This window comes from Dermacentor variabilis, chromosome 10, assembly GCF_050947875.1.
Source record: "Dermacentor variabilis isolate Ectoservices chromosome 10, ASM5094787v1, whole genome shotgun sequence".
NCBI classification, from domain to species: Eukaryota; Metazoa; Arthropoda; class Arachnida; order Ixodida; family Ixodidae; genus Dermacentor; species Dermacentor variabilis.
Window position 1 is genome coordinate 46,440,350 of NC_134577.1, and position 15,462 is coordinate 46,455,811.

General features: G+C 42.7%; 1 protein-coding gene across 2 annotated transcripts in view; it reads left to right on the forward strand.

Annotated features, from left to right (window-relative positions):
- The window catches only part of LOC142560467 (uncharacterized), a 60,400-nt gene that overhangs the window by 1,821 nt on the left and 43,117 nt on the right, over positions 1-15,462 (forward strand). Inside the window, exons 2-3 of one of the 2 annotated variants that reach the window (XM_075672600.1) lie at positions 12,065-13,183; positions 13,738-13,884. In XM_075672600.1, the coding sequence (XP_075528715.1) occupies positions 12,065-13,183; positions 13,738-13,884 (1,266 nt within the window). The remainder of the gene's footprint in view (positions 1-12,064; positions 13,184-13,737; positions 13,885-15,462) is intronic. The other variant, XM_075672601.1, reaches the window with a different exon arrangement.

Consider the following 15,462-nt stretch of genomic DNA (forward strand, 5'->3'; position numbering starts at 1 on the left):
GCATCGCGACTCTGCCTTGCAGGTCACGGCTGGTTGTTCGTTGTGCTTTTTTTTTTCGTGGCGAAGTATTTGCTGGTGTTGTAAACACTAGCTGTTTCCTTACAACTCATCGTGACGAGGCTCAACAGAGGCCTAGTTACGAGACGTCGCCAGTGAAACAAAATTGGCAAGACCATGTAGGCGCGCGTCGAACGATTGCTTTCGTGTATAGCTGAGAGATAAGCTTAGTGCGATGAAACTAATACAAACGTGCGAATGCTGTGTGCTGCATATTTTGTACAGCAAAATTCTTAATTATTCAGTGAATAATCGGAGACCTCTCTGCAAATGGTCCCCAATACAGACTTAATTTTTCATTAACTTTCACCCTCGCATTAAACAAGCAGCAAAAAGGGCAACAGAATTCAACAATGCATGTTGCATAACAGACCAGCAACAATCTGTATAAAGACAATAGGACGTATCAGTCTAATAACGAAACTAGCAGACATGCAACACTGTATAAGACTAATACGTCTAATAAATAGGGTCTATTGGTCTTATAGGTCAATCAGTACAACTAATAGAAATTTCTATTGGTCTAATACAAAACTTGTACAACTAATACAAAACTGTATCAGACTAATACAAACTTCTATTAGAATTTTTGTTAGGGAAAGCGACGCACGTGGCTTAACAGCGCCTGAACGCTCACTGAGAGAGAGAGAGAGAACAACTTTATTGTAAATGCCTGCAGAATCGGTTAGGCTCCCTCCACGCAGGGAGGACAAGCTTTTACCGCGACGCGGCCACTACGCTCACTCCCGTAAAAAGCTAGGCGACAACTAGCAGGAAATGCGCTGGCCGTAGCTGTCAGTTATTTGTGGTTGACCTATTAGTGTGCGTCCCGGAAGCAAAGCGGTGAAGGTGCTGGAGGCGGTCGGTCAGGGGAGGTTATCAAATAAAGAGATTGCAGGGGTTAAGGCCACATGACACGTACTATCGTGAGCAACATGAGCGGGAACACGCGGACGCGTGGCCAATGGCCTCAAAACCGAGTTAGCCCCTGATAAGGGGTGTCTGGCATCTCCACCAACCGCACGCAGAGTCTCAGCCACATTGATTCTTCAGAGCACCCATTACCGTTATGTACATAATGCACAGGGTCTGCTCGGTTGCAGGTGGTAAATTTCCCCACTTCTGCAAGTCTGCAGTTGTCTTTCAAGACTTGATCTAGGCATTTATTCGGTCTACTTGGTCTGGAATACTAAGAACCTCACTCGTGCAGTTGAGGTTCCCAGTGCTTTCAAGACTGCTTTCGTTTATCTGGCCATGAAACGGGTTCCCACAATGAAACTATAGGCAGCACGAATGTTTCACTTGTGCTTGTCAGAACTCTTCACACCAGCATTGTGACAGCGAGTGCTCTTGGTCAGTGAGTGCTCCTGGTCATTGAGTGCTCCTGGTCATCGAGTGCTTGTGGTCATCGAGTGAGACATGCTTATATTTGCCCGTGCGTGTGTGACACCATGCTTGTCATCGGCATATCTACTGGTGTGTCTGTGTGTGGGGGGGAGGCGTGCCCCCCACTCTTGTGAAAGCGAGCACTGTACTGACAAATCCAACAAAGCAACAGCTGATCCCAAGTTTTCTTGCAGAATTGCACTCGCAAAAGTATGATTTCTTTATTGCGTATCCCCTGCTTGAGCAGCTAAGATTGTCTTTCTGCCGTCGCCGCCACGTGCTGTAGGAGATTATGCTCGGCCAGCCACACTAAGCACTTAAATGTTACCGTGCATTACTGTGTGAGATGCCTGCAGGATGTGCCTTGCGAGCTTGCATTTCTGAGAAAGCTGTCGTTGGGCAGTCCAAAACGAAGTTCAATCTACCACCTCTTTTGCATCATCCCATGCTTGTTGGGGCTGTCAAACCTAACCATCTTTGAAAACACGAGATCAGATTTGCTTCTTATAACTTAATCAGTGTTGCCATAGTGGCGATTTTGTCACAGATTTAGTAACATTTTGTCTGGTTACGGCAAAGTTTTCTATTTAGCAACCAGCGACTTTTTTAGTGACCTGAATGAACAGTTGGCAATATCTTAACGACTTGTCAGTTAGAAAGGTTGCTCAAAAAATGGGCTTCCTGTATACACTCCGATATTCAAAAGCTACATGCAAGTGGCTGAAACTCGCCGTACGATGCATGGGATCCATGACCATATGGTCATGAACCACCAGTTTCCTTCACATTGGTAGCCTTCACATTTTGATTGTGCTTCCCAGCATAGTGGTCATCCTAGCCTTCACATTGTGCTCACAAAGTTGAAGTCACTTTATTATTTACAAAACCTGTTTGAATGCGTTTAAACACTGCAGATTCAGTGGTGTCACTAAATCCATTTGATTGGCAGACGTGCATAAGCGTGTCGGAGCTAATTTACCAAAACCAAATCGAATACATCTTGCGATCATATTTAGAATGCAGCAGGTGAATAAGACATTCTGACTACATAGAAAAAAAGGCGTAAATATAGTATCAGAACGGCTGAGCTCGTTCATGTGTGACTGAACAAATTGCTTCTGTTTCTTACAGCTTTCAGACCAATCAGTACTTCATGGCAGCTTTCACGCAAATCAAGGGTGAAAATGTGGTATTGGACCTGTACTAAGCTCTGGTAATTGTTAGCTCCATGTTACGAACATGCGGCCAAGTGCGTTCCACAGGATCTAGTTCTGCGACCATGAACATCGAGAAGCACAATAAATTTAGGGATAATATGTAGACTGAGTGCATTTTCATGCTAGAAAAACTATGTTGCTTGTGTTCTCCTGAATCGTGCCGTGTTTGTAATCTTTCAGTTGAAAAATTTGAGCTGTCAGAATCCGGCATGTAAATATTAGGTGACTGAATATTGACTTTTTCGAGTACAAGTAGTATCACATGTCGAATTGAGCCGATGAAGATGCACATATTTACAGCAGGAATATTTATTTTGGTATAATTAGGAACACCCTTGTACTGAGTAGACAGTCAACTATCACGGATTATTAGGATTGTTTTAAACACATCACTTCAACCATTGTGAAAACAACTGCACGAATAGCTGCTTGACACCTTTAGAAAGCCTGGTGGCAAACAAGCTTTCCAAGAATGACAGGCTGCTGTATGATCAACTTTCCAATTAAAGCAAAATACATATTTGTTGAAAAAATGTCAGAAGTTATGGAAAAGGAAAAATAATTAGGTATTTGTGCCCTAGACACAATAAAGGGCTTGTTACAAGGAAAACATCACTGGTTGTAAAGTAAAAGATAAGGCTGCTACATGACTAGACTGCAAAAAGACTAACTGGCAAACCAGAAGCAAAAATAGCCGATTGTCATGTATTGTACGCAAAAGAAGTAGAACTGAGGTGACTGGTTTCTTAAGGGCAATATCTTTGCAAGAATGTTCGCACCTATGTGGCTGTCCGAACCATATGAAACGAACATAATAAAGAACAGGAAAGCTTAGGGGAAATTTGTAGTATTTAATTGAGGTGTAAAATTGATAAGGTAAAGGGAAATGGAAAAAACAACTTGGGAGGGGTGGGGGGAGGCTCACAATGAAAGCCAAACCCACAACCTCCGCATAACGTGTGTGTTGCACTACCGGTTGTGCTATGGCGACGGCAGTTCCCATGTCCATACATTCTTCGGTATTTATGTATGTGTACAAGATCTAACCCAAGGAATGTTAATTAGTGCCACACTTCCGCTGCAAAACCGAAAACAAAACTTGCATTACCGATCTTGTTTCTGCATTGTTTCAAAACAAAGCACTCTATACCCTGCTGGCAAGTTCACTGTTAGAGTAACATGAAACGCCTAGGTAAATGATTTACTTCACATGAGCTTATATTAGTTTCCCAAAACATCTATTCTTAAGCTCCACTTTGCCGTTATGGCAAGAATTTTTGCGACTTTTTTTTGTCTCACTTCAGTGATAAGCTTCACGAAATATTGGCTGCACTAGGCTGTAATGATTTGTCATGTGCAATTGAGAACCAGATCTGTCAATGCCAAAGGTAACTTTCACTGACGCATCCTTTAGCCTTTTTTATTGCAATGGCAGTCTGGTAATCAGCAAGGAAGGTAATCTTTTTACAGTAACTTTCCTTTCCCTGAAGGCCTCCCTTGTGCTTGTCACTTATGTGTCTGCTTTATTTATATATCAATGAAAATGTGATAGGCTTTATGAATTTAACAATGAAAGTCCGTTTGGCATTTAAAGAACAGTGAAAATTTAACTAATGTATCAATATGACTCCCTCGCAGAGCTACAACACTACATTTGTGATATTGAACAGCATAATAATTGTAATGGTTCAGTATTCATGTTGTTTGCATGATTACTTGTAATGTTGGTCTTTGATATTTGTATTTTATTTCTAAGCATTGAAAACATTTGAAGCCCTGTGCAGATTTTGCTATAAGACTAGTTTTCTAATATTGTACGACACACACTTTGAACCTTTGCACAGCCTGCCTGGCATAAGCTGGACGTAGCATTTATATTTGTCACGTGACAGTGCTCTTGATTTGATTATACTTTTCAGGTGTAGCCGTACAAAGTTCCTACCTACCAACACTGCTGTATTCTCCATGAAGTGTACGAATTTGGGCTCGCTCTACAGTATTACAAGTCTTGCTTTAGGAAGATTCTGTAGTAATATTGCTTGTTGGCCTACGGCTATAACCTTGGTAGTCTTCTGATGAACACCAGCGGCATGCTTGGTATACTAGCAAGTTCATCCAGATATGTTATAGCAGGCAAAATTGGCAACAATAAAATCGCTGAAAAATGTTTCTACAATCTCAAAAATAATGTTTTGCTTGTCGGTCTTTGCTGATCCATGTTTGCTGCTGCATGTGTGCTTGCTTCTAAAGTTAAATTATCATCAATAAAGTGTGTATGTATTGCACAGAAAGTGCATGCTTGGGGGAAACAGAAATGAATGTGCTGCATTGCAAAGCAGTAGATAAATACTGTGAAGAAAAATATGAAGTTTCAGTGAGACAGTATGAGTGAACAAAGAGTAGGAGTACTATAAGCAGTAGTAGCAATTGGTTTCTTTTTTATTTTATTAAGTGGAAAAGAGGACGAGTAAATTCTTGCCAATTGCACTGTAACTCTAGAATTGTGACTTGCACCTGAATGGTGGCCAGCAAAGTGAGGTGGGTGGTTAAGGACAGGGAGTGGGGATAGGATACAGGATGGATATTAGACAGCAACAGGACACTATACACTTGTATACAGTTCATGACTAATGCTCCTGTCACATGTGAAAATCTAATGTAATTCGTAGGTAACGACATTTGGTACATCAAATGACATCCAAAGCCACAATTTCGTAGCGATGCCTTTTCTGATACTGTTTCTTTTTTCACGCTTTTTGCAGTGTTCAGAGCAATGCTTCATCTGTATTATCAACGAGATCAGCTAGCCTTGAAGGTTGGATCATAAGAGTAGCGTAGAATTGAGTGGAAGGCACCGCTGCAAAATTGTGGCCCAGATTCCAGCAATGCTACATGGCAAAAGATAACATTCACATAAGGTTGAAGTGATGCTGTGTAAAAGAATAAAACACAAATCAAGTAACTGGTACTCATGAAACTTTCTGAATAAATCTCTTCGCTAAGATTGATTTTACCGATTTATGGCAATAATCTTATATGCCTGATCGTGTTTACCTATGTGATCAAGCTGGTACTTATCCAGACAAATTCGAAGCAAGGGTCGATCCAGATACGAATCCAGAGTGATGGAAGGGCTCCGCCAAACTGCTCCATGAAAGAAATCCTGGTACATGCTGCGCCAAGTAGTCGTTTATTCCAGATATTGCTCCAGGCCTGCGCTGACATCCACCTGCTCCGAATTGGGACTATATTGCACGCACGAGAGAGCACTGCGCATCAAGCAATCCTCCTTCTCAACTCGCCCTTGCACGCTTTACATTGCAGCTACAGCAAATACAGCATGCGGCTGCCATCTTATTGCACTTGGACATTATACGGAGCCTCGCGGCGATGCCGGCTGCGGATATCGCCAGGAGTGCCCATATAATTGCTATCGCAATAATAATTCTGCAGTTATGGTGACACATTTAGTAAAGCAATGAAGGGGGCTAGTTGGTGAACGTTCATGGTTATATTGCACTCAGTTTTACACAGACAATATTAAGTGAAGGACGGGACGTGGACGGACATAATATAGTCTTATCACTAATATCACCAATGTTATTATATCACTTAATATCGTCTGTGTAAAACTGAGCGCAATATAACCATGGTGACACATGATTTAAGGGCATGGCTGCTCGTTGCGCCTTTCTCTCAGTAGTCACACATGCACAACGCAGACGCTATTCAATCTAAACCTGTGAGCCCAATAGGGTAGAATCATTATTTGTTCCATCCGGATTTGTCCTGCTTAGTCATGCTTCTGATCAACTGCCAACTTGCTCAACTAGTAATTCCATTTGTACGGACATACAGTGTCGATACAGTACAGCAACCCAATTCTTCATTAACATTGCGCGAGCGCCAAACAGATAGTGTGCCATTGCCTTGCTTGGAACAGCCTAGAAGACCATGTGCCGTGATTTGCGTGAGCTTATCCCTAAGCCTAATTATTAATGTGCGAGGTTACAGCGCTCACGCCATATTAATAATGGGTGGCTGTGCTTATGCAACTTGTTCAGTGGATGAAACGCTTAGCAGATAAAACGTTTAGCAGATGAAATGAATAACAACGCGAAGGACAGCATTAGGGGGGGGGGGTTGACTCTGTATTCAAATGCAGAATTAACAGTGAGTTAGGATTAAGTTTGCACTTACCTTCGTTTGCACTTAGCTTCATCTTATACAACTACAATAAAATGGAAGAGCAAGTTGAAGAATTACTCACATCTTAGTATAATACATATTGAATACAATATTTCAGAAAGTGCTAACTTATACAGAGCTTCCTCTTTGCGCCAGAGCAATATGTTACTGCTCCAAAGCATTCTTTTCTTGCTCCAAGAGCATATATTTCTTCTACCAACTTCAATTTTTCCTGCTCTGAAAGATGCTCCAAAAGACGAAATGCCACTTCCATGACTGAATCCATTAAGTAGTAAACAGCAACACGGCTGCCGTACTGGAACCAGCGGGAACATGCAGAGACGCTCTCTTTCATTTGACATAGGTCGGCAAAACAAGTGGATATTTGCTCATATCCTCACTGGTCAGCGCTCGCTCGTGTAAATTCACTCGCACTTGCCAGTAGTTGCTCATGTTCATGCATGCGTCCACTCCAACTCGTCACCGACTCTCATTCGTACTAACTCCCGTTCATACTGACATCCATTCAAACTGACCATTGCACGCTCGCATTCGTACTCACTTTCACTCACAGCTTTCACACACATTAACACTATCTCATGCTTGTGACATTGGTGTGGAGTAAGTTATGAGCCAGTGAAATGGTTGCTGATCAATTAAACCTCATGGTAGATGTCGTTTGTATTAAAGCATAATGCGCCTGCTTAGCAATTACGCAAATTTAATTTGTATGTTGTGCTTTTGTTGCTCTTTCATTTGGTCCGTTTGTACCTTTTGGTGGTGAACGCGCATAAGATTCTAAAACACATTGAATGAGTTGACTGAACTCATTTGATCATCTCAAATATCACTTTAGTCGAATGACGCTAGGTATTCCTGTTTGATTCTGAGTTAATGACATTGAATGTGAATGACATTAAATATTCTTGTGTGACATTGGTATAAATAAATCGTTGCACCTTAGTTTGTGTGTCACACTCATTAGCTATGTCTATACAGTACGGTCCTCGTCATCGCTATGCTATTCCTGCTCCTCTTAAACAGGCTGAAAAGGTTGGGTTTTATTTAAAGAAATGAACTCTGCACTGTGGTGTTGGCATTTGTTTGCTTTAGAAAGATTGACATTTGGGCGAGTTGGTACAGGTTGAACATCTTGAAGGGGCAGCGCAATAAAACGAAGACAGAAGGCAGGAACACGCAGGACAGCACCGAACTCACAACTAACTTTATTCGAAGGCACACGCAAACTTATGTACTACAACCCATAGCCACGTGCTCTCCCATCGATGCTGTCATTATCAGTACGCAGGCAGAAATGCAAAATCCTGTAATCAAATGCTTCATTATGCGGCGGTTTAAAAATGCAAATTCACTGTCATACAAATTTAATGATGGCATGCTTACCCAACACAATCCTTTTTTCCTGATATAGTAGGCCTCAATAGTCTCCCTCGTAGTCTGATTTCTATGCATGGACAGTATTGTGCCTACCGTAAGCTTTTCCAGTGTTTATGGTTGATAGTGGCACTTTGCAAAAGAGCTGCTGCAATCGGAATTGTGCGCAGTGCATAGTTAAAAATGGTATTAGCGAATGAGTTCGAATGTGGTACACGGCGAGTGCCGCCACTTAGATGGGCTCCGCCATGCTTGTTGGCGCAAAACTTTTGTGTCTAAGTTTGGGTCGCTGCGCTATTTTTATTTAATAGCGTTGCCGACATAAACACAAAACCTTATTTGCGTCTTTTGCATGCGCAGTGGAGCTGACTCTATATATACATATATATATATATAAAGAGAAGAAAGGGGGTTAACGGAGGGGCCCAATTTTGTTTTTCACATCATAAGAAACCAACAGACAATGACACCAAGGAAAACATTGGGGAAATTACTTGTGCTTACTAATTGAAACAAAGAAATTATAAAAAATAATGGAAATGAAAGTGGATGAAAAAAACAACTTGCCGCAGGTTGGGAACGGTCCCATGTCTTCGCATTACGTGTTCGATACTCTACCGATTGAGCTACCTTGGCGCCGTTCTTGTATCCACTTTCTTGGGTATTTGTTTTACTTCTGGAAATAACCCTGAGTGTTGAACCAGCACCACACTCACAAACCTTGGCGGCAGATGTGGAATACCCTTTCTGCCGCAAGCATCACAAGTGTGTGATCTTATTGTGTGAAGGCGACTTGTCAATAAACCCACATGTGCTACTTGAAGGCATCGAATGTTGCTGTATTCGAGATCCTCGTTATGTAATAAATGAGAAGAAAGAAAAGGAGTTAAGAGGGCTGACTTTTTTATTCATCATGTTCATAAGGAGCCAACAAACAATGACACCAAGGAAAGCATTGGGGAAATTGCTTGTACTTACTAATTGAATTAAAGAAAGGATAAATTAATGGAAATAAAAGTGGATGAAAAAACAACTTGCCACAGGTGGGGAACGATCCCACGTCCGCATTACGCATGCAATGCTCTACCATTTCAGCTACCGCGGTGGCATTTTCCCATCCACTTTCTCGCGTATTTGTTTTGCTACTAGAACAAACCTTGGCAGTGTTAGCCAGCAACACTGCTCGCAGACCTTGGCGGCAGATGGGGAGCATCCTTTCGGCCGCAGGCTTGCCTTCTTATGATATGGGTTATGACATATATATTTTTATTTTGTGGCTGCATAAGCTTTGCGGCCCCTATTCGACAACTCCCTCATGTGCATGGCATGACATCAGTTATTGTATGGTGTCATGCTCAGTGCAGGCGAGCATACTCTATGGGTCTTGCAGTGAGTCTTTGCCCACAAGGCATAACTGTCGCACCTTGTTGCATCCTGGCTTACTAAGAATGCGCTTGTTGACAATCTGTCTGTGGTGCCTTCTCTGTGCCTTATCGACGAACCAAGTTGTAGCGCCCTTTGTGCGTCACGGTGTGGAGGAGCGTCGCGTCCTTACCTGACCGTGGTTGCAGGTTAGGCTTTGCGCAAGCCCGTTTCCACAATGTATCAACTATATCAGCTAAAGTTTGTATGGTATATGGTAAGCGTACGTGTGTCGGACCTTGCACCAAAAATGCTTGCTACAGTGCCAAATCTGCTTTTTGCCTGTGGCAGGACCTGCGCCGAGAGGAAAGATGGCTGTTCCACCACTGAATTAGTGAAGCTAGACCTACATAATACAGCTACTTAAGTAAATTCTGCTTTATTCTGACCTAATGCCTGGCTAATTCTTGTGATGATAATCAAGGCGCCACTTGAACTAACAGGAAAAGAATGTGATATAATCCCTGTACAATGACTATATTGGTGGATTCTGGACCTAATCTGTTGCTAGGCACCAGCCGTGTTGCAGAACTTGAATGATGGTCGTTTGAATGTTGGAAAAATGATGGTGTTGATGGTGATGGTGTTTGAATGTTGGAAAGTTGCCATTGTTTATTGAGTGCCCATTTTCTGCTTATTGGTTTGCTAATCTTTAGGCTTAGACATCTCAGCATGGAAGTCACGGCATCATCCAAACTATGCCAAATTGTATTCCAGAAATATTGTTCAGTTATTTATTAAGTGAAAGCAAAGCTTTCTTCACTTATCCTCCCAGGTGTGGCATGGCTCCTGCTGGGTGTTTGCACGCACACGCACACACACACACACGCACGCACGCACGCACGCACGCGCACACACACACACAGACACGAAATCCACATTGAAAAACATTTACATTTCTGACTGGCCAAAGTGTCAGGTAAATTTTTTATGCCTTTCAACGTGAATTTCTTCAAATGGCTATACAGTTGCCAGGAACTCATTTTTGAACCACAGACATGCACGTACACACATGTGTGCGAAGGCTTTATGTGTGCAGTATGCAAGTGCTAACAAATGGGCTTGTATGTCTCCTCTGTGCTGAGTCAAAGTAGGCTAAATGTGCCCTGTTCTGCGTAATGAAAACAAAGTTTCTTCATAAAACTTGGGGCGTATAATGTTGGCTCATAAATATCTCTAAAGCATGGCAATCTCTTAATGAAAGAGGGCCGAACATTCAGCAGATTCTTTGATTTACTTAACTTTTTTTTTGTGATTTAGCCATTCAGTATATGTCCATACTTGGCTCATCCTCCAGGATGAGCATGTGCCACAGCGAGGTCGAGTACAACTTTAAATGTAGCTAGATATCATCAGTCGTACTGTCATACACCTGTCGTCACAGTTTCTCTCTCTACAAGCATCGTACATTGCCTTTGCTCCCATGACACTGCTGCCTAGACGTCTGAGAATGCACATGCACCTAATTTAGCGTCCGCATTTTGCCATATATTGTGAGTGGTGTGGTACATAAAAATAAAATTTGCATGAGGTCAAAGTTGAGATCTTTGGATTTGACAAGCATAAATATTGCTTGAGCTTATGCATTTCATTGGACGAAAGTAAGAAATTGTACACATTGCTGTTAGTTGTATAGGATTTAGTACAGGTTGACGTAGATTCACCTCACTTACATTCCAACCTGTGCATTGGATCTGCGTAGTTTTTATTTATTATTCCATCAGTTCCATAGGCATTATTTGAACTGTTAAATTTCAGGGGCACTCTGGCATTGACTAAAAACGATGCAGACAGTTATGTGCAGACCTCAGGATTGCACAGAACAAGAATTCAGGCCAGTGTGTTGAGCTGTTGCTGAAGTCTAGTGTGGGCGCAGTGGGCAATTCCTCCTCCTTGGTGTGGCTGAGTAGCACCAAATAGAACAGAACATCAAAATAGTAACCAGAACTGCTAACCATGCTAGTGCCTTGTTATTAATCAGTCTTGAAATTTGTATGGTCATCATGCGCTCATTTAGTTTGGTCTTCTGCGAGCAAGGCATATTGGCTCAAGTAGGCACACACCAGTAAATAATGATTTAAGCTTAATTAACATTGTTACATTAATTGACCTTGAACTGAAAGGTGATATTAGAGGCTTCAAGTCATGGATAAAGGTTGTGTTGTAAATAGCCACCCCATACTGCAGCTCGCCAATTCTTCACAGTGCAGTCAAAGCTGCGGATCACATCGGCCAGCCAGAATACTGAACCAGAAGATAACAAACTAACTAAAGTTACGTCACATTGTCATAAACAAAGTTGCTCATGCGAAACTGATCAAAGTCCTGCCTTGTAGTATGGTTCTTGCTACAGCACAAGGATGTGTTGGTAACACCAGTGTTTCATTTGTATTGTGCAGATTGTGATGTCTGGTGGGCCATGCCAACTGTCTGTGACCTGCCTTAGCAGAGGCCTCAATCCCACAACTCCCTTGCTTCGGCGCCTATTTGACCTGCCTGCGAAGGTTTGCAAAGCTGACATCTTGGGCTCGATTGACAATGATTTCTACTACGAGGATGCCACATCCATCTACCACGTGGAGGTCACACCTTCAAGAAGTGTTGCTTCCACGCTTGAAGACATCGTAAACCGCTGGAAAGACACCAAAGAGATCAAGCTCTTGTGTGGTGCTGTTCCTGGATGGTGGCTGTCATGGCCCCAGCTAGTCGACTCAACCACGAATGAACATGACGATCTGAAATTTGCAAACTTCTCTCTCGGCTCTTTTGTGGGCATGGGAACGTATGTTGAACACTATTGTTCATCTCCGAGGGAGCCTCAGGAGCCAGCAAAAGCAAGGACCAAAGTAGCTGACCAGCATCCAGCATCTTCCAGCAAGAAACAGCCGTATCGCATAACACAGTGCATGGCCCACTTTGCTCACTATCGCCAAAGGCTGTACATCTACTTTGTTGATGTCAAGGAGCCACTGGTCAAACAGGAGCAGAATGGCGAGACACATGCCCGCCACCGCTTCGTCATTGAGTACTCTTCCGTGAGGCACGTAGTTGTGTCCAAGAACCATGATGGTGGAAGCAACGACTTGATGGTGTACTTGCACCTTGTCCACCCGCCCCTTCTCTACAGGGTTCACGAGACTCACCGCCCAGAAAACCAGGACCATGACGATGAATGTGACCCGCGCAAGCCAAAATATGTGGAGCAGCACAGCATTGATGAACGAACGAGGTGGGTCCGCGCGGTGGACTTTGGCAAGCACAAGACCAAGTGTGACAGTAGGACATTGGGCGTCTGTCGTGTCGTAGCTCTCTCATTTTCATCAGCCTGTCAGCGCATCCAAGAAGCGCTGTCCTGCCTGGCTACACTGAGCACAACAACGAGGCTATACTACAGTGCAGTAGACCTGAAGGTGAGGCACAACAAGGGGATTGGCGAAGCAGACAAGGAGCTACATGTGGAGGACCTGTCGTTTGGTTGTGGATTTGCTCTGGCTGCCGTTTGGAGGTCGTCAGCCCAGGTAGGAAGAACCGCTATTGGTGATAATGGAGAGTAACGTTCTATAAAAACCATTCCATGGTTCTGGCCCGTCAGAATGGTAGAAACTGTTGTACTGCTTCTTTGTCAATTCTAGCAATTATAGCATTTTTAAGTTATTGGTGCATCTGACTTACGCATGTCTAAATTGTCACCTGAGTGTGTCCTGAGAAGTTACGAGTGCAACTTATTTGGACTTGTCACTGTGTTGAGTACACTCCTTTTTTTATGTTAAATGCTTTTCTGGAACTCTGACACTTTTAAATTACGAACTGTAAATGTTGCAAAAAGTCGCAGTGTGCATCTGACTTGGACTTGTCGTGCTGCGTTGAGCTGCCTCTGCTTTTTGTGAAAAATTTACTTGCCGTGCATGCCCTGTGGTTGTGCAAGATGTTTGTGTGTTCCAACAAAAGCTTGCACTGGCGCGATGTAAATTATAAAGGCATTGATGCTGTGCTCTGGGAGGTTCAACAGGGGCCTTCGTGACTTAACTGAGGATGCGCCTCTAGGATTATGCATGTTGCGATGACTGTGCAGGTGGCTGATGAGTTGCTGATTAGTGGGGCCAAGGCGCAGGCTGCAGAAGCATTGAAACGGATGGACTTCGAGGATCCCGCAGCTCTGGAAGAGGCACTGTATGCACTGCAGCAGTCGCTTGACAACGGCCGCTTTGTCTCTTTCCAGGTTAGATGGCAATGTACATACATGTCAGCACCTTGTTTTAGTGAGCCGGCTTGGATTAGGCAAAATTGGGAGGTTCACTGTTAAAACTTGTCTCAACTAGCATGTAACAAGTTTAAGATAGGAAGTATTCTGTACCGATAAAATCAAAATGTGTTTTTTACAGCAGCCTGAAGGAGCCTGCTGCGTAGGGATAATAAGATTCTCTTCTAATGCCATTTGTTGTGGTGCACCACCCACGTAATCAATGGGATGAGCTGGTCGTGAATGGTGAATAAGAATTGAAGTTTATTTACCGCATAAGTACACTGGATGTACATAAGCGATGGGGATGGCAGGATAAAAGCTGTGTAATGCCGGCTTGACTACTCTCACCTCCCTTCAGAGTGGTATAAAATCCACGTAATCAATGGGATGAGCTTTTCGTGAATGGTGAATAAGAATTGAAGCTTATTTACCACATAAGTACACTGATGTACATAAGCGATGGGGATGGCAGGATAAAAGCTGTGTAATGCCGGCTTGACTACTCTCACCTCCCTTCAGAGTGGTATAAAATCCACGTAATCAATGGGATGAGCTTTTCGTGAATGGTGAATAAGAATTGAAGCTTATTTACCACATAAGTACACTGATGTACATAAGCGATGGGGATGGCAGGATAAAAGCTGTGTAATGCCGGCTTGATTACTCTCACCTCCCTTCAGAGTGGTATAAAATCATCACAGAGTGGCCTAAAACTGAGCAGAAGGAATTGCTACATTATAATGGCCCTGCATTTGACCTGTTTTGCTGTCATATGTAAATAGTAGCAAATAGTTAACCTGTGGGCTAATCCTTGGCGGTCTAAAATCACCTGGTTCCTTCTTTTTTTTCTGCGGTTGTGATTGAAGCCTTGTTGCTAAATAACTGAGTATAAGCAAGTCTGTTATCGTCTTTTTACCAAGTTGCCTGGCCGGCACTCTTTCTGCGTGTCTACTAACTCGTGCAAGGGTTAAGCATATGATGATTAACTTTATTAATGATGATAAGGGCACTATGTGACAATTTGCCTGTGGAAATACTCTCATAAAAAAAAAAGCAAGAGGCAGAAAAGAAAAATGCTAGGTGTTGTGGCGTGAACATTATTTGGACCCTTGTGCTGCTTGTGTTCTGTCACGGTGTAGGCACTTTCTTCCAGAAAAAGCTAAACTTCAGATTTATCATGTCTTCATCTCCATGACAGTATAATGGCAAGACCTTGCTAATGTTGTGAATACACTTGTATCCAAGATTTTATGTTAATAGCGAGAACCGCAGTTCTTTATTGAGAGCTCTTTGAAAAGTACCCAACTTTTGATTCGATATGCTTCTGGCACTATTCAATGCACATTCCATTTGGTCTCGAAAATTATGTTTTGTGCACCTAAAAGTGCTCCTACTTTTTAGCCAATGGGCCAAATTGTGCCAAACTAGATTTCCTGCACCATCCTGATAAATAAAATGCGATTTTGAGGCAAAGTGCGCCAAAATTAGCTGCTACTGAATACATTATATATCACCGACCGATAATCAGGCTCGACGGGGACAACGTAGAAGTTA